This window comes from Vitis vinifera, chromosome 11, assembly GCF_030704535.1.
Source record: "Vitis vinifera cultivar Pinot Noir 40024 chromosome 11, ASM3070453v1".
Taxonomy (NCBI): Eukaryota; Viridiplantae; Streptophyta; class Magnoliopsida; order Vitales; family Vitaceae; genus Vitis; species Vitis vinifera.
In genome coordinates, this window is record NC_081815.1 from 8,131,148 (window position 1) to 8,154,949 (window position 23,802).

At 38.0% G+C, this 23,802-nt stretch overlaps 1 protein-coding gene across 4 annotated transcripts in view; it reads right to left on the bottom strand.

The window, feature by feature from the left end:
• The window catches only part of LOC100246671 (cyclic nucleotide gated channel-like), a 44,764-nt gene extending 21,254 nt beyond the window's left edge, over positions 1-23,510 (bottom strand). Inside the window, exons 1-4 of one of the 4 annotated variants that reach the window (XM_010658309.3) lie at positions 23,336-23,510; positions 11,487-11,538; positions 3,503-3,589; positions 884-1,466 (exon numbers count right to left, since the gene is read on the bottom strand). In XM_010658309.3, coding sequence (XP_010656611.1) covers positions 884-1,466; positions 3,503-3,561 — 642 coding nt within the window. In that variant the 5' untranslated portion in view covers positions 3,562-3,589; positions 11,487-11,538; positions 23,336-23,510. Of the gene's footprint in view, positions 1-883; positions 1,467-3,502; positions 3,590-11,486; positions 11,539-22,644; positions 22,898-23,335 lie in introns of those variants that run through there. The other 3 variants (XM_002278428.5, XM_059740638.1, XM_010658310.3) reach the window with 3 other exon arrangements.
• Positions 23,511-23,802: the final 292 nt, after the last annotated feature.

A 23,802-nucleotide genomic window follows, 5' to 3' on the forward strand; every position in this document is an offset into this window, starting at 1 on the left:
AAACTTTATATATCTGATTCACCCCTAACTAATAACAAGACACAGTGTAAGAAGCCCAAGTGGTGACCCAATTTCCACCTAGAACATAGGCCCATTTTGCCAAAAAAATCCCTATAAAAGAAATGAATTTAGACCCAAACCAGACTAACCAGTTCACTGAGTCAGCGGTTCAACTGCTGATCTGTCTGGTTCAAAGGCGGTTCATTAGCCCCCCCGGCTCAAATGGCGACCCGGACTGGATTAGGCCTTGTCAAACCGGCTGGTCCAGTCCAGGTTTTAAAATATTACTTTTATCATATATCATACCAAAAACTTGGATATTTTAGTAGAGTGGGAGTTAAGGAATGAGAAAGAAAGGCATACAGTAGGGAATCCTTTTTTCCCTCTTTTTTCTGCAAAAGGAAACAAGGAAAAGGGTATTTCCCTTTTTATCACCCGATATTACATAAGAGGAGAGAGGTGTCAAACACACTGTACACACAAATTTTGTGAATTTTGATGTCTGCACACACAACAGGTGCACCAGCACCATTTGTTGAAATGAATGAAACATGAGTGAGATTTTTGCTGATGTCAGTGAGATATAGAAAAATAATATGTTGTTCACATACTGTTTTATTGATCATAGAAATCCTAAATAATCAAAGACATTTTGCTGATATTTTCAAACTCAGAATCTAATCACTGTTAATACCACATCAGATGTGGCAACAATACAAGTCATAAGGAAATCAAGCCCTCAAGTGCCTTATATAGCTCTAATAAAACAAAAAGAAACTGAAGATAAGAAACAAATAATAATCAATAAATTAGTAGCCCAGCATTGATAAAAGGGAGAAACATGGAGCAACAAATAAAGAAATGAACTTAAGGTCCTTCAAACCTGTGGTAGTGGCAGCACAGCAAGAAAATCAATGATGAAGTACGTTCGCAAATACCGTTTAGCTATTCTTGCAGGATCTATCACAAGTTCACCTCGCCCAAAAACCCGAGATGATGGGGCAATATAAGCTGTTCGGAATTGGAGAGCCATATGGATAAGATAGAAAGCATCAATAATTGTCCGCAATGTTGTCGCTGTGATTGCTAACTTACGATCTATACCAAGGCATTTTGATGAACTATCAATGACTGGAAGATAAAAGAACAGAGGGTCCACAGATACTGCAAGAATACATGATATGACAAAAAGTTTATTCCACAACTGAAGGAATTTGTGTTGAGGGTCAAATATCTTCTTTTCTGACACTTTAAGATCTTCTGGGAATACTGCTCGAGAAACCCCAAATCCAAGTGATCGGCCAATTGACTTTAGTCCTTCAGATCCTTTTCTCATTCCTTTCTTCAAAGATCTAGATGATGTACTTCTCGCAAGACCAACATGGCTTAACCCGTCAATACTGAATCCGCATCTATTAACTCCTGGATCAGAAGAAATCGATAGTTTGGAGTCCAAGTCATCCAACCTATAAAAGATAAAACAGTCCAAAAAACATAAATTAGATGCCTCTTACAGCATCCAAATGATAAATCCAACATTGTTGAGGACAATAAGCCTTCAAATCTAATCAGTGGCTGAGAAGAATTTTGCAATTTTTAATGTAGTATTTCCTTGATAAATGAAAAATGGACATACGATGCAATTTTGTTGTGTTAAATGCAATGTTATCAAAGACGATTAACTGGGTCGCCTAGGCCATCACACCAGGCAAGGTAGATAAAAGTCGCCTTTTGAAGACCCAAGCAAGGAGACTTCAAAGAGGCAACACCTAGTCAATCACCTTTGACCAGAGTTAAGATTAAACATACTTAGATTATAATTTCATTCAATCTAAAATAGAAGTAAACAAAGTATAAGATGAAATATTATATTACCAATCACAAAGATAATAAGATGGAGGGCTATCAATCTAGTTTTGGTGGAAGTTATGATAATTTTAATTTCAATGATAACTATGATGATGATGCCCAAAGCTTCTCTAGAATATTCAATCTCTTATTTTGTTTTTTATTTTGCTTTTCATATGTCTAAAAAATTACAATATGCATTTAGACATGATGAATATCTTTAAACAATATGATGTTTCTTATAATGTGGAGTACAATATTTAACACTTCGAATAATTATTACTATTTTGTTAATTTTATAAGATATCATGAGGGATGAAAAATTAACGGTGTTGATTGTTGAAGACAACACTTATACTGGTCAAGTATCAAATAGGTAAATATATGTATGGTTTTTATCGCCTTATTTTTTACCTTTTGCCTTAGGCTAAAAGGAGTCTCATTGCCTTGACATTGCCTTTCGCTTTTGACAATACTGGTTAAACTACAATTCCTTAGGCTATTTGGGCAACTTACTCACACTATCTATAGATTTCAACTAGCAGAGAATATTCTTCCCACAATTATACCACATAGAAAATGTGTTTTCCCTACTACTGCATCCCTATGTGACATTAAAAAAGCTATAAACCCTCAATCAGCATCAACATTCAATCCTCTGCATGGTCAAAAGAATATTGAAGGATGCTGAAAATGCATAGTAAGACCATGGGGATAGTCTTAACATCAGATCTCCACATAGTTACCTAAGTACTGCTGGAGAAAATCCAGAGCCATTAATCACAGAGATGTTTTGTAACACATGAACTTATACCTTTGCTTTTGAAACAAATGGGACAAGTACTACTTACCAAAATGTCTTCAGTGTCAAACCCAACAGACAGATGTATTGACCTTTACATGAAATTTAAAATAAAATAATAATAATAATAATAATAATAATAATGGAAGGGAACCACTCATCATGTCTCAACCTTGAATGATTAAGTGACAATTTGAGACTTCTAAGCAATTAATCCTTAAAATTGTGCTAAAAAGAATACCCTGAGAAAGAACCTTTTTCACAAGGATAATGGTGTTTGTGATAATATCTTGTAACATTCTTTATTATTACAGTTGCCCTAAAATTAGTGGGGAAGAAAAGAAGCAGAAGCCATTGCATTTTTAAGCACTCACAATGTCAGAATCCATTAAGAGCACACTTGATAGCAGTAATGATTTTTTTTCCTTAAACAATCTCATTTTTGAAAATGAAAGCAATGAAAATGGTCAAAAGCTTGTCTTTTACAATCAGTAGTTCTGAGAACATGAAAAGCACTATTTTTCATTCCTAAAAATGGCCTGGTAGGATATGTATTTGTGGGTGTGTGTGTTAGAACAGTTTTCAAAGACGTGTTCAGTGTCATTTTCATTTTTACATTTTCAGAATAGAAAACAGTTATTGTCTTTGTTACTAAATGCACATTAAACATCGTGATACGGTTCTCCTTGTCCCTCATGAATGGACAACCATGTCAATGCAAAATGTAAATCAATGCTAGCATTAATAATAGACATGTGGAACATGTAATATTTCCAATAACTAGAAACAGAAGTGGAAAGAAAAGCCTTTTCATTTAGAAAATAATGACAAAAAACACTGATTAATTGGTACCTTACAAACTTCTCTCGTTGGACCCCCATGTACTGTGACTTATGACCACAATCAAACATCTTTCACAATCAAAGACATAGACATCACCTGCAAACCAATGGAAGAATTTAAGTTCATCAATTGGCATATGGTTGGATTAATGCTGAAGTGATTCACATTATTTTTAAGGCTGGGAGATTGGGTGCCAGACCACCAAAACAATCCTATTCAAATGCTCCTTCGATTTTCTGGCCATGCACCAAAGTTCACTTTTCTATTTACAGGCACCAAAAATTCCTAAGTTTTTAGGCTAATCACTTGATACACAGCCAACATCTACTTATAGCTTATTATATGATTAAATTTAATCTTTAATATTGTTAATAACATCAACCCTATCATTAGAAAGAGTAGGTATACAAATAATTTAATACTATTAGTTGACATTTGTGAGCACTGACGTGCTTACTGTTCACATAATGTCATTGCCCTTTGACATTGATCAGTTTCCTCCTTATTTCACCCTTATGTGGAGCACTCTTCTAGAGCCCTTTCCAACCTTGATGCTGATAAAACTCCAGTCTTCAGGTTCAGTAGGGTTAAATACAGAGTTCTACAGGAAATTTTGCAGTATCATAGTGGATGATTTTATGGCTTTCACTCTTGAAGTTTTGGAGGAAAGCAAGATCAGAAGATGAGAACAGGAGCTTATTGTGCTTTACCCCTTGTTCCTAAGTTGTTTGGTCTGGAATCTTACAGAGCAATAAAATTCTCTTTAAGATGCTCTCCTGCTGCATTAAGGAGTTGATGTTGCTTTTGGTTTCTTCTACCCAGAATGCTTCTGTCAAGGGTTTCCAAATTTTGGATGGGATTCTTTTTTTTTTGATAGATAAACCCACAAAAGCTTTAATAGAAAAAAGGGAGCTTAAAAGGCAACCCGAAGCATACAGGGAGTACACACGAGATACCAAAAGACAAAAAACAAAAAGGCAAACACTCACCAGCCCTCAACTAGAACCCAACCAATCAACGAAGTTAATTAAAGAACAGGGTCCTCCATCTAAACAAGACTTAGCCCAAGAGAAGAGATTACAAACAAAAGAATTTTTCATTCTTAGAATCGACAAAACTTCATTATCAAAAACTATCATGTTTCTTTCCTTCCAAACCGTCCAAAATAAACAGAGAGGAGCTGTCCGCCAAGTCTTTCCAAGCTTCTTGTCCACAAAGGAAGCGGACCATCCTGAGAGAGTGTCTCTAACTGTAAACGAGAGGACCCAATTAACACCAAACAAAGAGAACACAAGATCCCACAAAACCCTCGCCTTGGGGCAATGAATAAGGATGTGATTTATCGTCTCCTCTTTAGCACAACACAAGAAGCACTTGTTTGCTAAAATACAGCCCCTCTTCTCGAGTTGATCTTGGGTTAGAACCTTTCCCCAAGAAGCTTCCCAAGCAAAAAAAACCCACCTTTGTAGGCACATAAGGGCTCCAAATGATGCTCCACAGAAACGAGACTGCACAACTAGATTCAAGAGTATTGTAAGGGATTTTACAGAAAAAATCCCATTCTTCGATGCTTTCCACAACACTCTATCCTCCAAACCAGCAACAAGCCTCTTTCCTTGAAGGGTCGAAAGGAGCCTTTCCACCGCCTCCACCTCCCAAATCATTAAAAGATCTAGAGAAACAGGGAATCCAACCCCCCTCATCTCCCACAGAATCCCAACAATCCACTACCCACACATCTTGAGAGACGACTAAGGCAAACAAAGATTGAAAAGCCTCACAAAGGGGAATATTCTCACACCAAGTGTCCTTCCAAAATCTCATCTCACCCTTCTACCATCCCCCACAGCAAAGGAAACATTTTTAAGCAACAGAGAGTCTTCCTTTCTAATTTCCTTCCAAAACCCCACCCCATAGCCCTCCCTAACCTCATAGGAATTCCACCCTCCACCTTCTTCCCCAAACTTCCTACTAATAATAAGCTTCCAAAAGGACTCCCTTTCAACCGCAAAGCGCCAACTCCATTTGCACAAAAGGGCCCTATTTAGAATAGAAAGATTTCTAATCCCCAAACCACCCTTTTTTTTATAAGAACATACAACAACCCACTTTACAAGATGGGGCCTCTTCTCCAACACTCCCCCACCCCAAAGGAAATCCCTTTGGATTTTCTCAAGCCTCATTCTAACAACTCTTGGCATATGCAACAAGGACATGAGATAAATAGGCATGCTAACCAAAGTGCTCCGAATGAGAGTGATTCTCCCTACCTTGGAAATCAACTGCCTCTTCCATAAGGTAAGTCTCTTCCACATCCTCTCTTCCACGCCATCCCTTAGAAAAGCCATTTGGTCTTGGGAATCCTCATAAAAAACCAACGTGTCATCAGCAAACAACAAATGAGATACTTGGATCCCACTACCACCCCTTCCCCTTATCCTGCAACCGGTAAGGAAAACCCTCCTAACTGCTCTGTTAATGAGGCAACTTAAGGCCTCCATCCCTAAAACAAATAAGTAAGGGGATAGGGGATCCCCTTGCCTTAACCCCTTAGTGTTCTGGAAAAAGCCCGAAGACGATCCATTAATCAAAACTGAAAAAGAAGCAATGGAGATGCACCACCTAATCCAACCAGCCCATTTCTCCCCAAAACCCATTTTTTGCGTCACTGTCAATAGAAAATCCCAATTAATATGATCGTAAGTCTTCGCTAAGTCCAATTTACACAACACACCAAATTCATCCCTTTTCAGCATCGAGTCTATAGCCTCATTAGCAATTAACGTAGCATCAAGGATTTGCCTTCCATCAACAAAAGCATTTTGGGTAGGAGACACCACCTTACTCACTACCTTCTTTAACCTATTAGCTAGGACCTTGGCGAGCAGCTTGTACAGACTTCCCACCAAACTGATGGGTCTAAAATCGCATAAATCATCAACCTCGCCTTTCTTAGGGACTAAAACTAGGAAAGTGGTTTTCAAACTTCTAACAAATTTACCCCTCTCAAAAAAATCCTTGAAAAATCCCATTAACTCATCTTTGACAAAGTCCTAGCAAAACTGCCAAAAGGCAAGGGGAAACCCATCCGGACCAGGAGCCTTGTCCCCATTCAACTCTGAAAGAGCCAAAAACACCTCTTCCACTGAAAACATCTCCTCCAGCCTAGCTGCCTCCTCAACTCCAATACTGTCAAACTCCAAACTGTTCATACTAGGGTGTCAGCCACCAAGATCCAATAACAGATTCTGATAGGCCCTCACCACACCCCTTTGAATTTCTTGATCTTCTGAAAGCTAGATTCTGTTAACTTTAATATTTTTCAAATAATTCCTCCTATTAGAATTTGCCATCTTATGAAAGAAACCTGTGTTCTTATCGCCTTCCTTCAACCACGTTTCTATTTATTTCTGTCTCCACAAGATTTCCTCCATAAGCGCCCACTTCTTGAAATCCTCCCTAGCCTTCTTTCTAGCCTCTAACTCTTACTCGTTTAAAACTCTTTGCCGCTCCTGATCATCCCAAAAAGACACTTTGTCTAGAGCCACCCTCATGTTCACCCCCACTTTACCAAAAACTTCCTTGTTCCAATTCTTCAACTTGATTTTTAAAGCCTTTAATTTTTCTATCAAGATAAAACTATAAAACCCACTGTAGTTGAAACCTTGCCACCAGCCCTTAAGCAGCTCCTTAAAGCCCTCCTCCTTCAACCACATATTCTCAAAACAAAACGGAATTGGACCTCTCCTCACATCATCCCCATCTAACAAAATTGGGAAGTGATCAAACACCGGCCTTGGGAGGGTACATTGAGACACCCCCCTAAAATGATTCTCCCTATCCTTTGAAATCAAAAAACGATCCAGTCTTGACCTGGATTGACCATTCAGCCCTCCACTCCACGTAAAAGGCCCTCCCTGAACAGGCAAATCTCTTAAAGCCAACTCATCAATCACCTCCGTAAACCTTCCCATGGATCCAGACAATCTTCCTTCTCTACTACGCTTGCTAGGAAATCTAATCACATTAAAGTCCCCACCAATACACCAAAGATCAGACCACAACCCTCGAATGACACCTAACTCTTCCCAAAAAGGTTCTCTATATCTTTTCAATGTAGGTCCGTAGACTCCCGTAAAGATCCACAAGAAACCATCCTCGCAGTTTTTAAAACGACACGAAATTGAGAAGAGACCCACTTCCATACCTACTAACTCCAAAACTCTATTATCCCAAAAGACTACCACCCCACCAGCTGCCCCCTTTGCACTCACTGCTCCCCAACCTAAGAATCTTCGCACACCAAGACTATGAACAACCCCCTGGGACATATCTTGAATTTTAGTCTCCTGCAAACACACCACATCCACTTTTTGAGACCTAATTAGGGCCTTAATTACATTCCTTTTATTTCTGTCATTGGCCCCTCTAACATTCCAGGATAAAATCTTTAGCTTCATCTAATGGTCGAGAATCTGGCCCCACCTTCTCTAACCAAAGAATTCTCCTTTCTCGCTCCATTATAATTAATGGACCACTCTAATTTTTCAATTCACAGTCAAACTTAGTGGACCCTGATGATCCCTTCTTAAGATTTTGCTCTCTTCTTCTCTTGGTCCTTAGAAGCGGATTCAAAATTTCACCTTCAAAGCTTTCCGTAGGAAAACCCAAAAACTTGCTAAACCTCGCCAGGCAGCTGTTGTCCCATCGACAGCCTTTACCCTCCGTATCCTGTAACAACCCCTCAAACTCACCCCCCACACCTTCTCCAACCACAGACTTCTCCCCCTTAGAGACCAACTCCCCATTGCTGCCATCAGCCAGGATGATTCTCAATGGGATCTGCTCCTCTCCGTTAACCACGGAAGCCAAACCATCGAGAGACCCCTCATTCAACACAACCTGACCGAAAACAGAAGGAGTAGAAGAAGAGAGCTCTCGACCCCCCATAGGAAAAGAACGAGGATCGACGTACCTGGATGCCTCTTCGTAGAGCACTTCGTCAGTTAAACGCCCCTTTTATGTCATCTAAGAGGTCACCAATGACAACGCCTCCCTCGACAACCCGACAAGGGGGTCGTCGCCTCCACTTGCGCCTCTAACTTTGGAGATCGATTGCTCACTTCGAGCCCTAGATAGAGAGACTGGAGCCTCGTCCCCATAAAAAGCCCCTTCTCCCTTTGCGTCGACTCCAACAGACCCAAAGCCCACACCTAACTCCCCCTCGCTGCATCTTTTAAGACCATTTAAGTGAATGGGCCTTGAGACACGACCCAAATCCACCTAGCGCTCATGACAAGGACCTTGGGCCTCCCCAATAACTAAAACATTAGGCCCACAACAAAGGCCTTCCGACCCAAAGCCAAGGACGTTCAGACTGTTGAACAAGGGCTCCCTGCCCCCTCCCACTAGATCAACTGAACCACCTACCCTAGCCCTCTCATCAGTCTCTTCGCCAGAGACCTCAACAGAAAGGGTGGATGGGTTACCTCCAGCATGCGACACGTCTTGTACCCCCATCTGTGACCTCAACTGCTCCACCTTCTCCCTTTGACTCCCACAACAGACAACGCATTGAGATCCACCATTTTCTTCTCCTACCCTTGGACGGCCCTTCCCGGAGAAGCTTCCCGCTGGCACCACCTGCGTGAACCAAGGTGGAGATTCCCACCATAGCTGGAGAGAATAGCAACCCGACCCCAAAACTATATGAGAAGAGTTAGGGACCTCCATTTCCGCACGCTTCACCAGAATCTAAGCCCACTGCAACTCAGACAAAGATTTGGTATCTTCATTCACTGCAACAAAACCTTCGCACCCATCTCCGATTCTTTTAAACACCTCAAGACTCCACAAGTGGAGTGGGAGCCCGACCAACCTTACCCAAGCCTCATCAGCATTGGATTTCTTGCAGAAGCACCCCACCTCTGGGTACCATCTATCCAAAATAATAAAATTTTCCTTAATGCTTCTTTTGCCTCTGGCCAAAACACGCTCAGCCTCGTAAGGCAACTCAAAATCAAACAACAGGAGACCCCTGCCTAACACAGCAACCCTCAGTTTCCCCTTTACCTCCCAGTTCTAACGAGTCCAACTCCTTATGTATTCCAACTCAGGTAATGGAGTTGAATTAATACCCCACCTCCCTACCAGACACTGTCTCATCTGATCTAACCTTCCACACACTTCTCTTTCCCCTACCTCTAACCAAATTGACCCACCTACTCTTCCCGGGGTCGACTTAACAGCATCTGCAAATGACTTCATCTCCACCCCCTTTTCCCTCCACAAAACCTTCAACAAACCTTTAAACCTCTGGCCCACTGGTAACCTTTAAACCTTCTGACGGGACCACTCCAAGACCTCTCAACCTCTCGGCCAGAGAATTCCAACCACTAGCCTGTCCCTTCCCTTCAGGAAAAATAATAATGTATTTTTTAGCTTCAAGATCTCGAACAGAACATAGAATGAACCTTCCTGCCTTATTCAAACAATGCTCCATTCTAAACTTCCTGTTCCCCTCCATCCAGCCAATGACCCAACTTTGGTTATCAACCTCTCTACAACAGGCTTCAACTCCTTCCAGTAAGCAACGTAGACTAACCTCCCCAAATCTAATCCAAGAGGAGATACCTCTGCTTCTCTCCCAAATACAACCTTTCAGCTTTCCTCCCAAATCCTCAACCAAAATCTCAAAGGATTTGGACTCCACCACAAACCGACTTCTTCCACCCCTAACAGCTCTAACTTTCCCCAAGGGAAATTCCTACTTGATACTTTGTTAGCATTTTGGATGGGATTCTTATTGCCTTTTTATGGCTTCCAAACATAGAGAGGAGCTTCCCAGGTACTTTCTTGGAAAAGGTTGTGATCATGTGTTAATATATTACTTTATGTTGGCAATTTCACTCTAAAGATCACTAATTGGAAACTATTTGTTCAAGTGATTTTCCATGTATATATGATGTCTTTGTGTTGCTTGAATATTTATTAATTTATCCAGACTGATATTAAATACTTGAAGGGCTAATTAAATCAATTTTTGGGCAAAAAATTGTGGACTGCCCCTTCCTTCCCTCCCGCACATCCTTGCCCCCAAAATAAACTTACTAGTGATATCAGAGTTGAAATTTTCAAAAACTTTTTTTTTATATCCGTGCTAATTGAATCATATTTTTAAAATGCAAGCCTAGGACCAGGGCAACGTGTCATGAAGTTGTTCCTCGCCTGAGGTCAGGCATAGCCCCTTTAAAGAGGCACAACTTAGGTGCAAAAGGCACCTCCCTTGAGCCAAGCGCAAGGCTCTCCAAAGGCATACCTCTGCCTTTTTTCTTCTCCTGGCCAAAACAATGTCATTTTGGAATGAGTTAAAAAAAATAAATAAAAAATAAATCACAGCAATGACGCTTTCAATCTTGTTCTTTTTCTTTTTTTAGAAGTCAACATCAAAACACATCATTTTGAATTAAAAGTGAAGAAACACAACCCAGATTAGGGCTTAATGCTCGCGAAAAGAGAAGACGGAAGAGGAGAAGAAAAGATGGAGAGAGAGGGGTGTGGCATATGGCATACCTGGTGGTTGTTACAGCTATTGGATTCCTTCACTTGACAGTGCACTCATGATCTACTACCACTGATATTTCGGGATTTATATTCATGTCATTTTGTATTTAATTTATTTTTATCATTTCATCATTTTATCATAAGCTGATAATTAGATAACTACACTTTAAAAGTTGAAAGCCTTGAATCATGGAACCATTGAGAGTAGGATCTTCAATAAATTGTGTTCTTTTCTTTGAGGGTAACAACTACCCCCATTGGAAAGTTCACATGCAATTTTGATTAAAATATTAGGTGAACAAGTATGGAATGGATTGGAAGTTAGGTGTTTACCACCAATGCTTGTGGAAAAAATTGGTAGGTCCACCCCTAAAATGAAACCCAAACAAGAATGAGATGAATTTGATAATGAGGAGTTCGGTTGGCATACCTTGGTATAGACCCTGCAAAAGTCCTTTACCATATTTTCAACAATGTGAGTCCTAATGAGTTTCACAAAAAAGCAACATATAAATATGTTAAAAAAGCCTGGGATATTCTTGATGTCACACATGAGGGCACTTTTATTGTGAAGATATCCAAAATTCAAATGTTGACCTCCAGGTTTGAGAGCATAAAGATGGTGGAGGATCAAACCTTCTTTGATTTTTATGCTGAATTTAGTGACATAATGGATTCCAATTATAACTTAGGTGAAAATATTCCAAAATCTAAAGTCATTCAAAAATCCTTGAGATCTCTCTCCCAAGGAGGATCAGATCCAAGGTTATTGTCATTGAAGAAAGCAAAGATGTTGAATCTCTTCATGTTGATAAATTGGTGAGATTCAAACTTTTAAGATGTTTCTTTCCTATTCTAAGAAGCGTAAGGATGTAGATGAAAGCTTCTAAGAAGGAATAAGTAGAATCTGAGGATGAAAATAAACTTGTGCTAACCAATGATGAAGTAGTCTTGTTTGCTATAAAATGCAAAAAAAAATTATTAAACTACAAAAGAAAAATTCCAAGGTTCTAAAAAGGAAAAAAGAAATACCAATGACATGCTACAATTGAGAAGGCCTTTCAAAGCCCTTAGCCTTGATTGGTGCATCCTATGTAAGAGTAATGAGACGGTTGATCATCTCTTCTTACATTGTCTAATTACTTTGAGATTGTGGCATAGGATTTTCTCACAAGCGGGGATGACCTGGGTTTAGCTACGCAGTATGCGTGATATGATGGTGATTTCCATCAAGTGTTTTGGGAACTCTATTAAAAGCAAAACTCTTTGGAGGATCACGTACCTTTCTTTCTTATGGATTGTGTGAAGAGAGAGGAACACTAGGATTTTTTAGGATACTTGGAAGACGTCGGAGATGATGTGGCATTTGCTTCATTTCCTTGTTTCTTTTTGGGTTTATTGTACAGACGTTTTTAAACCCTACCCTTTTGAGTATAATTCAACTTAGTTGGCTCTCGATTTGTACAACTTAGGGTTGGGTCTATAGGGTCAAGAATTGTTACACTTGAATATGTTTTTTGTATAGCCCCATTGTATAGTGGAGGTTTACTCGGATCTTTTTTATCAGGTTTGTATTCATGATGAGGATTTCTCATCCTTCTCATGTTCTGTTTATTCTCAATTAATGCATATATTTGTTTCTAATCAAAAAAAAAAAAAAAAATGTTAGTAAGGAAAATGGAAAAGATGGTTAAAAGTGGCTAAGTTGATTATTTTAATTGAGGTGGTAAAAGACACATTGTTACTAATTGTCCTATCCCCAAACAAGAGAAAAAAGTCATGCAAGTAACTTGCAGTGACTCTACGTCTGAGGGTGAAGAGTTAAATGACTCAAAAGGGCTCAAACATTGTCGCTCTTACAACTCCTTTTGGAAGTGTCAAACCCTAAGATTAATGAAAACAAGCATGATGATTGTTCTTGTGAAGATGTTGATGACTTCGACAATATTGAAATTGTATACTTTGCTATGTATGATGAAAGTCTGAAACTCACTCCTGAAAATGCTCATTTGAAAAAGTGTTAAAAGAATAAAGATTCTAGTATTATTGGCCTAAAATAAAACAAAAAAGAATCTTTGTAGGATAAGATAAGGCTTTTAGAAACTGAGCACTATAATTTGATTAACTTGAATAAAACTTTTATCTTTTGAACTTGAGACTCTTAGGAAAGATCTAGCTAGTCAGAATAAGATATTTCACCCTAGCACTAGAAAACTAGATGAACTACTTTCTTAGGGGAAATCATCTTATGACAAAAGAGGTTTAGGCAACATTAATTTAGTTTGTCACTCAAAGTAGTGGCAAGACAACTTCTTGTTTGGCCTACGGAGGCACCTCTTGTTGAGGAGACTCCTTCAAGAACTCCCAAATGTGCCCTAAGTAATAGGTATGGACATTATTAGAGTAAGTGTTATAGTAAGCTAATTTAATAGGTTTCAGACTCATATGAATAGGTTAATAAGTCCAACTCTTTTAGGAACGACACCTTGAATATTAAAAGGCATATGAAGTCTCATTCTAAGTCTAGGAAAGGTCAATCAAGTAGCCCTCATTAAACTTCTACAACCCCTAGTGATTTGTATTTTGATAACAGGTGTTCTATGTACATGGCAGGACATAGATCATTCTTCACCACCTTTGAGGACTTCAATTGTGGCATTGTTATCTTTGGTAATAAGATTGTAACTTGTGTGAAAGGTACGAGAACTATTACCTTGGTTGGTTGTCCTAAGCTAAAAGATGTTCTTTTGTTGAAGGGCTGAAACTTAATTTGATTACTATTAGTCAAATTTGTGACAAGTAATTAAGTGTTAGGTTTTCCCAAGTTAGATGTGAGGTTTTTAGATGAGGAAGGAGTACCCTCATAGGCTTTAAGATTTGCTATGCAATCAATCCTAGTTCTAATCGGTCCTTAGTATGCAATAGTGCCAAATTGGATGATGTAGAGCTTTGACATAGGAGATTAAGACACATCAATTATAGGGATCTCATCCAGGTTGTCAATAATAAATTAGTTAGACAAGTACGTAAACTTAATGAACCCAATGACCCAATTTGTGATGAATATCTTAAGAGAAAACAAGTTAAGAGTTTACATAAGAAGTTAGATGAAATCTCTACCTTAGGCCACTAGATTTACTGCATATAGACCTTATGGATCTTATGAGGATAGAAAGTATAGCTGGTAAAAAGCATGTCCTAGTGTTGGTAGATGACTTCTATAGATACACATTTGTGGCATTCCTCATAAAGAAGAATTGACCACTTTAAAGTCATCTAAACTGGAGTTCAAAATGAGAAGAGTTAATTGTTAAGACTAGGAGCAATTAGGGGAAAGAATATGACAATGTTGTGTTTGACTACAGTGAGTCTATGAGAACGTTGTTATTTTGCCCTAATTCCTAAACTTTCAAAATCAACTTTTTGATTAAAAAAATCTTGAAAGTCTTGGAAGTCAAATTTGAGTTGTCAAGCCTCAATATGGTTTTGAAGTGATCCATTAAAGGGCACGGAGGAGTGTTGCATCACAAACATGAAGAAGAAGTATTGTTGTTGGTTAGGATAAACTTCGTGGGGTAGTAACTTTTGAACTACACAAAACTTTGTATGCTTCTTTCATAATTAGTACATTTTATTGACTCATGGTTTTTGCATTTGCAAATGTTGAAGGTAATCTTTGTGAATAATTTTTCACATATATCTTTTTTTTTTTTTTTTGATTGAAAATTTATTAATTTATCTAGACTAATATTGAACATTCTCGGGGCTAATCAAAAGGGATAAAATATTTAAATGAATCAATCAAAATTGGACCTAAAGAAAATTGAATTTGGGATGCTAATTTTTAGGCATAAATTTGTGAACCACCTATTCACCCAACAAAACCTCTCCTCGTGCCTCAAACATGTGGTTTTGTGATCAAGAATAAACTAACATATTTTTAGATAGGCAAGAGACCAAGAATAAACTTGCAATGTGAATTGGAATTGTCCAGATCATTTTTCTCCTCAGAATAGCTTTTGATGATTGGTGGAGGATAGGTGCAAACCCACTATGCATTAGTGTTGTTCTCCAACCTTCTTAAAACAGGGCTTCATTTGGCCTTTTTTGGTAGTAATAGAGGATTGGCTAGCGGAATACACTTCCTCTTTCCCTGTTTCTTTTCATTATTGTCATGGAGGTTTCAAGTTGATTAATTAATTGTGCAACAAGAGGGGATTTCTTTTGTAAATATTCCATTCTGACTTATTCGTTCCTGGGTTCCATCCCATTCTCAACTTCACTGTATTAGATATGTTCCAAGATGCTTTCAACTTATTTTTCACCTTAGGATCAATATCAGGAAATGGTGGGCCATTCAGTTTGGAGTAACAATTTTGCCTTCTCTATGTGAGACTTCTTCTGGGAATGGTCATAACCTAGAGTTTATTGGGATCCAATAATGGAGAGGGTAGAATACATCTTTCTTCATGGAAAGGAAAACTTTATTTCTAGAAAAGGGAAAAATCACTTTAATTAATAGCACCTCAAATCTCTCAAAACATTTGTTTCCTTATTTCTATTTCCTGCAATTGTAGCTAAAACTTTGGAAAAGATGTGCACAATTTCCTATGGAATCGACAGTATTAGCATAAACTATGATCATGATATGTTAAATGACCATGTCATCCCAAGCGACTATAAACTACTCATACAACTTCTGAATGTCCTTCCACTAAGAACAAACCTCTTGAATTTGTGAAATTTTGCATTTGGGGAGTGGCAGTGTTAAAGTAGAAAAGGACAGATAACACCAAACATGAATAGCAATTGGGAGAACATCTACCAAATCTCAATTATCTTCTGATAGTTAAGGTTTTTCTCAAGAAATGCTACAAAATCAGAGATCTTTAGCAACCTAAGATTTTTTAATTTAACAGCTGTCATCTTAGGGTTGAGGATGGTAGAGGTTTTTCCGGATCAGGTACGTTTAAGAGTCTGCATTTGTTGGCACTTTACAACATCAACAATTAAACCAGTTTGTTACATCTGTCACATGTGCCCTTAACTTTCTGCCAAAGTAGCATCTATAAACAGGACTGCAACCTAGGCAGGTAGGGTCAAGTTGGAGATTTTCAGCCCAATATTGGGCTTTGACAGGCTAGTCATTGTGTACAGGTTAGATGAGATTTTTTTTTTTAATTCATATTTTTTCATAAATTTTTAAGATTGATTGCATATTCAGTTTGACTTCATTAATTCCTCAAGACATATTCAACCAATCAAATATAACTAGAAAACAAGTTCACAAATAATGTATTTATAAATATCTTATAACAAGATGAAATAAAGACTTGTAACACATCTGAAATCAATTACAATTTTGTAAAATAACCAAACAATTGCAATTTAAATTAATGTCTTCAATCATGTTTATAATTGTGGCAAAATCCCCTCTATGCTTTATGCTTTGAGTAATCTACTTTATTTATTTATTTATGTACATACTGAATGTGCCCCTGTAGACAGAGAATACAAAGGATGCCACAAGAGAAAAATAAAGAGAAAAACTACAACTGGCCGAAATGCTGCCTACCCCATACCTAAGCAATCAATGAAATCCAGAAAAGAGGAATAACACTCCTCCTTACCATCTCCCCTCGCCTAAAAGAAAAATGTTTTGAGGAAGTGATCCATGATACTATCTCCAACTCGTCAACACCTTTAGATGTCCTACTCTCTTTCCATATGTTGAATTGTACAATCGTTATAAACTAATTGACAAATCAGTGTGTATATATTTAGTTAAGAAAATAATCCCTTCAATCATGGGATTTATAGGTTTGACTTTTCTAAATTAGTTTTTTCCTGGAACGGTATATATATTGTTGTGTACCAATTATTTTGTTCAATGAGAAATCATCATTCTCTTATTTTTCTTGTCATGGTATCAAAGCCCTAGGCCTTTTCTGGGTTCTCGTTCTATGCAGCCTTCATTGCTGCATTGTATCAGCCTTCATAGCCGCGTGTTGACAATTTGATCGCAGCCTTCATTGCTGCGTTCTTCTTCATCGTGTGTTGACAATGTGTTTCTGCCCTCTATTACTATGTCCACATTTGAAATCACACCTTCAAAAATCTCTGTTCATTCAGATGAGGTTAACTCAAATCAAATGACAGGAGATCTGCAGAATGTTAGAGCCAATTACAGACTAAATGAGAAAAATTATCTCAAGTGGTCTCAATTTATTAAAACATATCTAAAGGGCAAAGGGACTCTCAGCCATATTCTCGGGAAAGGACCAAAAAAATGAGAGACCCAACGTTTGAAGAGTGGGCAAAAGATGATTCCATGATCATGTCATGGTTGTGGGACTCAATAAATCCTGCAATTAGTGATACCTGTATGTTTCTGACTACAGCAAAGGAGATTTGGGACTCCATTCACCGAACCTACTCAAAAGCTCGTGATGCAGCCCAAGTATATGAAATTAAGGTGAAGACAAGTGCCACCAAATAGGGGAGCAGAATAGTGATACAGTATGCCAATTTGCTGAAGAATTTGTGGCAAGAACTAGATCACTATCGGGTATTTGAGATGAAGTGCTCAGAAGACACTGCTATCTTGAAGAACTTCATTGAGAAGGACCAAGTTTATGATTTCTTGGTTGGACTCAACCCTGAATTTGATCAGGTTAGGGTTCAGATACTTGGCAGGGAGGAGACACCTTCACTAGAGGAGACAATATCTCTAATTAGGGCAGAAGAAAGCCGAAGGGGTTAATGCTTAAGCCTCAAACTTTAGAAGCTTTGGCCTTAGTGACTAAAAATGAACAAACCCAAACACAAGAAAGAAGGAAAACAGACCTGTTAAGAGTCTCAGGGAGACACGACAAGGATAATTTGTGGTGCACCTACTGTAAAAAACCGAGGCAGACCAAGGAGCGTTGCTAGAAATTGAATGATAAATCATCAACATCAAGCCAAGAATGGGGAAATCGAGGAGGCCAACAGAATTCTCAGGCTCATGAACAAACCAATCAAAGCGAGGGACAGGAGAAAGGAGGCCTTAATAGTGAAGGGATTGAAAGGCTTAGAGGCTTGTTAGGATCTCTTGAGAAGCCTTCTGGTGCATGTTCATTGGCGCTCTCAGGTAAGTCTCCATTTCCTTTTGGATTACATGTCTCAATAAAATGTTGGGCCAACTATTGGGTAATTGACTCAGGAGCCACCGATCACATGACTCACACTTCACAATATTTCAACAGTCATACTCCATGTCCTAGTAGTAGGAAAATTATTGTAGCAAATGGTTCTCTTGCTACAGTTGCAGGACTAGGAGATATCTATGTGACACCTCTCATTCTTAAAAATGTCCTTCATGTACCAAAATTGTCAACAAATCTTGTTTCAATTCAAAAACTCACAGAAGACCTAAAATGTCATGCAATTTTTCATCCTTCTTATTGTGTTTTTCAGGACCGGGGTTCAGGGAGGAAGATTGGACTTGCTAAGGAAAGGAATGGGCTTTACTATCTTGAAACATCGGGTTCTTCAAATAAAGTCATGAATAATTTGTCCTTATCATTTCTTAGTTCTTCAAATAGAGATGTCATTTGGCTTCATCATTTTCGTCTTGGTCATCCTTCTTTTAGAGTCTTAAATATCAAGTTTCCCTTTTTGTTTAAAGGATTGGATATGATAGAATTTCATTGTCATATTTGCGAACTTGCAAAGCATAAGCGTGTATCCTTTCCTACTAGCAATTAAAGAAGTTCTCATCCTTTTGAATTGATTCATAGTGACATTTGGGGACCATCCACAATTCCAAATATTTCCGGGTCTCGTTGCTTTGTTTCTCAAATTGATGATTGTACCAACGTTACTTGGATATTCTTAATTAAACAAAAAAATCTTATGTAAGCAGTATTGTCCCTAACTTTCACTCCATGATTCAAAACCAATTTGGAGCAAAAATTAAAATCTTTAGGTCTGACAATGCAAGGGATTACTTCAACCAAATTTTGACATCCTACTTTCAAAAATAAGGCATTATTCATGAATCATCCTGTGTAAACACACCACAACAAAACAAGGTTGCTGAAAGGAAAAATAGCCATTTACTCAACACTACTCGAGCATTGTTATTTCAAGGGGATGTTCCTAAATCTTATTGGGAAGAGGCTGTTCTTACTGGCACTTACATGATCAATAGACTACCCTCACAAATATTAGATTTCAAGATTCCCTTGGAAACCCTTGCAAAATTCTATCCACATGTTGGAACACCAAGTGGCCTCATACCTAGAGTATTTGGTTGTACTTCTCTTGTCCATGTTCATAGTCAAAATAGAGGAAAATTAGACCCCAAAGCAATCAAATATGTGTTTCTTGGCTATTCATCTACACAAAAGGGTATAAGTGTTATCATCCTCCCTCTAGAAAACTTCACATATCTATCAATGCCACCTTTGCTGAAAGCAAACCATACTTCACTCATGAAAGATAAAGATTGTGGTGATCTCGACTCTTTTAGGCCTCTTGACCTAGCCTCAATTCCATCTCCTTCTACTCAAAAACAGAATGTTCCAACCTTCATTGAGTCTATCTCAGTACCTGAATTTGTGCCAGCACCAGAATATGTGTCAACACTAGTAGTCACTCCAACTTCTGTCCGTATTTATGACTCTATGCTATTTCCTCAGGTGCATTCAAGAAAAACAGCTATTCCAGACCTGACACAAGTTCAAAATGACGTCCCAAGCCCTGCTAATGAAGACATGGTAAGTTCCAATCCATCTTTGCATATACAATCTGTTGAAACACCAACTAGAGATTTAGATCTTCCTATTGCTCTTCGAAAAGGTACCAGAGAATACACAAAGCGACCTTTATAACCAATATCCCATTATGTGTCACTCAAACGTTTGTCTCCACAACATAGAAATTTTATTGTGAGTCTAAACACTATTTTTGTTTCAAACACTTTATCTGAGGCATTATCACAAAGAGAGTGGAGGAATGCTATGAGAGAGGAAATGGATGCATTGGAAAAGAATAAAACATGGGAGATTGTGGATAAGCTAAAAGGGAATAACTTAGTGGGTTGCAAATGGGTTTTCACTTTGAAATACAAGGTTGATGGTTCTCTTGAAAGATATAAAGCAAGATTGGTTGCTAAGGGATACACTCAAACTCTTATTATCGGGAGACATTTGCTCCTGTGGAAAAAATGAACACTATGAGAATCTTGTTATATCTGGCAGCTCATTTTAATTGGCAACTTCAACAATATGATGTGAAGAATGCTTTCTTGCACGGCGACCTAGAATAAGAAATTTATATGAGCATTCCACCAAGATTTGAAGGAAATGAAACAGTTAATAAGATGTGTAGATTGAGATAGGCCCTATACGGGCTGAAACAATCGCCCAGAGCTTGGTTTGGGAGATTTGCACGAGTGATGAAAGCAACAGAGTATAGACAGAGCCAAGGAGATCATACTCTTTTCATCAAACAGTCGACCACAGGAGGAGTGACAGCCCTCCTAGTATATGTTAATGATATTATTGTTATGGGAAATGATGAGAAGGAGAAACAAGATCTGAAACAGTGTTTGATCAAAGAATTTGAAATTAAGGAACTTGAAAAATTGAAATATTTCCTTGGAATTGAAGTCTCATACTCAAGACAAGGAATTTTTGTCTCACAACAAAAGTATGTGACAAATCTCTTGAAAGAAACAGGAAAACTTGGTTGTAAACTGACAACTACACCAATTGAGGCAAACCAGAAATTAGGGGAAGCAAAAGAAGAACCAATTGTTGATAAAGAAATGTATCAGAGATTGGTAGGAAAACTCATTTATCTTGCTCATACACAGCCAAATATAGCATACTTAGTAAGCATGATTAGTTAGTTCATGCATGATCTAAGGGAGACGCATCTTCAAGTTGCCTATCATGTGTTACACTACCTAAAAGGTAGTCCAGGAAAGGGTGTTCTATTCAAAAGGAATAATGAACACACACTAGAAGCCTATACAGATGCAAATTATGTGGTTCATCTGTGGATAGGAGATCCACGTCTGGTTATTGCACATTTCTTGGTGGAAATTTGGTAACATGGAAATGTGGTGGCACGGTCTAGTGTTGAATCAGAGTTTAGGGCAATGGCCCAATGAGTGTGTGAATTATTGTGGCTGAAGATCATCCTAAATGATTTTAGAATCAAGTGGGAAGGTCCTATGAAGTTGTATTGTGATAATAAATCAACAATAAACATTGCTCATAATCCAATACAACACAAAAAAAACGAAGCATATCAAGATTGACAAACACTTTATCAAGGAAAAGCTTGAAGGAGGTTTGATCCGTATGCCTTATGTGCTCTCAGGGGGTCAACTAGTAGATGTTTTAACCAAAGGACTCAATGGTGCTACTTTTCATGGAATTATTCCCAAGCTGGGAATGGAAAATATCTATTCTCTAGCTTGAGGGGGAGTGTTGAATTGTACAATTGTTATAACCTAATTGACAAATCAGTGTGTATATATTTAGTTAGGAAAATAATCCCTTCAATCATGGGATTTATCGGTTTGACTTTTCTAAATTAGTTTTTTCCTGGAACGGTACATATATTGTTGTGTACCAATTATTTTGTTCAATGAGAAATCATCATTCTCTTATTTTTCTTGTCACCATACATACTAGAATAAGCATAAAGGAGTCATTCTCCCTTAGAAAAATTTTACATTTTTTTTCCAAAGAACTACCATACTTACCACCCAAGCAAGGGCTACTTGACCCCTTTAGGGATATCCACCTCACAACAAAAAGGAAAAACAATAAAGACCATGGTTTGCTAGCTCAGCATACAATGAATGAGGACATTAGAGTATGTATGACAAATGAGTAAGTCAGATTGGGTTCTGGTGAAGTTCAGGGTGCCAAGACCTCAATGCAAGCCAAACCTAGGCTCATGTTGGGTTGGGATTTCTCCATCAAAACTTTGTTCTTTTGGGTCACTTCAAGTTACTATAAATCATAACTTATGGCCATTTTTAAAAAAATATAATTGCAATTTTTTAATGTAAAATCTCTTTTTTTTCTTTTATAATGATCCATTTGGTTGCTAAGAAAGCAGATTCCAAGAAAATGACAATAAAGACGCTGCATTTTCTATTTCTATTGATTTTGAAACAGCAACAACTACTTTTTTTACAATGATCCATTTGGTTGCTAAGAAAGCAGATTCCAAGAAAATGACAATAAAAACACTGCATTTTCTATTTCTATTGATTCTGAAACAACAACAACAATTAATTGACAGACCTAAACTCTTTCTTTGCACAGTGGAAGTTCCAATTACTTGGCAGCCTCATATTAATTTAAGTTTCTTATTTCCTTAGGATGTAGATAGTAAAAAATAGAAAGTCAATTCTTTTATTTCCCCACCTTTCTTAGCAACCAGACAGACCTAAACTCTTTCTTTGCACAGTGGGGGTGCTTCAAGAGCATTGTCTATATCTTCTTCTTTTTTTCCTGATAAGTAAGAGCATTACCTATATCATTTTATTTATTTATTTATTTGATAAATAAGAGCATTACCTATATCTTAATTGTACCATCTGGGTTATGTGTCTTTCATGCATGGCTAGATGAGCCGAACCCCTCATAATCTACACTCACACCTTGTTCAAGGTTCCAATAGTCCATAAAATTCTATTTTAATTTCTACTGAAATATTGGCAATGATTCCACTGCTTCTCGCCATCAATTTTTCTTATTATTGGTGATCGCCATAACCGACTGTGTGCCAAAAACACCAACAAAGTGACCAGTTTAGGGCGAAGGGCTCAGCACAAACCAAAATCCAAAACCCCAAAAAAAAAAAAAAAAAAAAAAATGGTAGGGTGCGGGGGGGTTTGAAAATCCCATTCCCTGCAAAACCCCCAAAAAAGAAAGAAACCTGAATTCAACTCAAGAAATTAAGAACAAGTTGCTAAGGAATTGAACACAACACCCATTTGGTTCTACAGTCATGCAGATAAGCCCTAGTTCTCCATTTGGTTCCTGAGAAACGGTAGGAAAAGGAGAAAAATAGAAATCTAACAACCCCGTTTCAACCCACAACTAGAATCCAAAATTTCAACTGTTTCCTTCCGATTTCTCAGTAACCCAACATACTAGATATTTGAAAGTGAAATAAAGACGAAAAATTGAACAAATAGACATAACAAGACACAACAAATCTACTCCTCTAAGATATGATATCGAACAGAAGAAAAATCCGACTTACGCTGTAATCCGGCAGTTCATTTCATGAAGTCGAGTCCAGAGGAGTGAGGTTTGGATATAGAGAGAGAGACACAGAGAGACAGAGGGAGAGATTTGTGGTTTTAAGTCCACATAGGAAAAGGGGGGAGGGAGAGAGAGAGAGACGAAGGGGAGATTCAGAAAAACTTTTACCAAAAACAGAAAGGGAAAAGGTCTTATCCTACATCAACTTGGTGAATTTCACCGTCACGCTCTCTGCCACGTCCCCACCAAGTCAAATCAGCCACCCCCTACTCCTACAAATATCCTTATTTTATTTTCTCCTTCTCATTTTTCCTTTTGGACAGCTCCAATGTTTGTGCTTCGTACCATCATCCTATGCTACCAACCAAAATTTATGGTACTATTTGGTTTTTTTTTGGGTACTTTTTTGTTATTTCTTGATATTTAATGTTAATCATGGAGGTAGAATAATTTTTGAATGTGTGT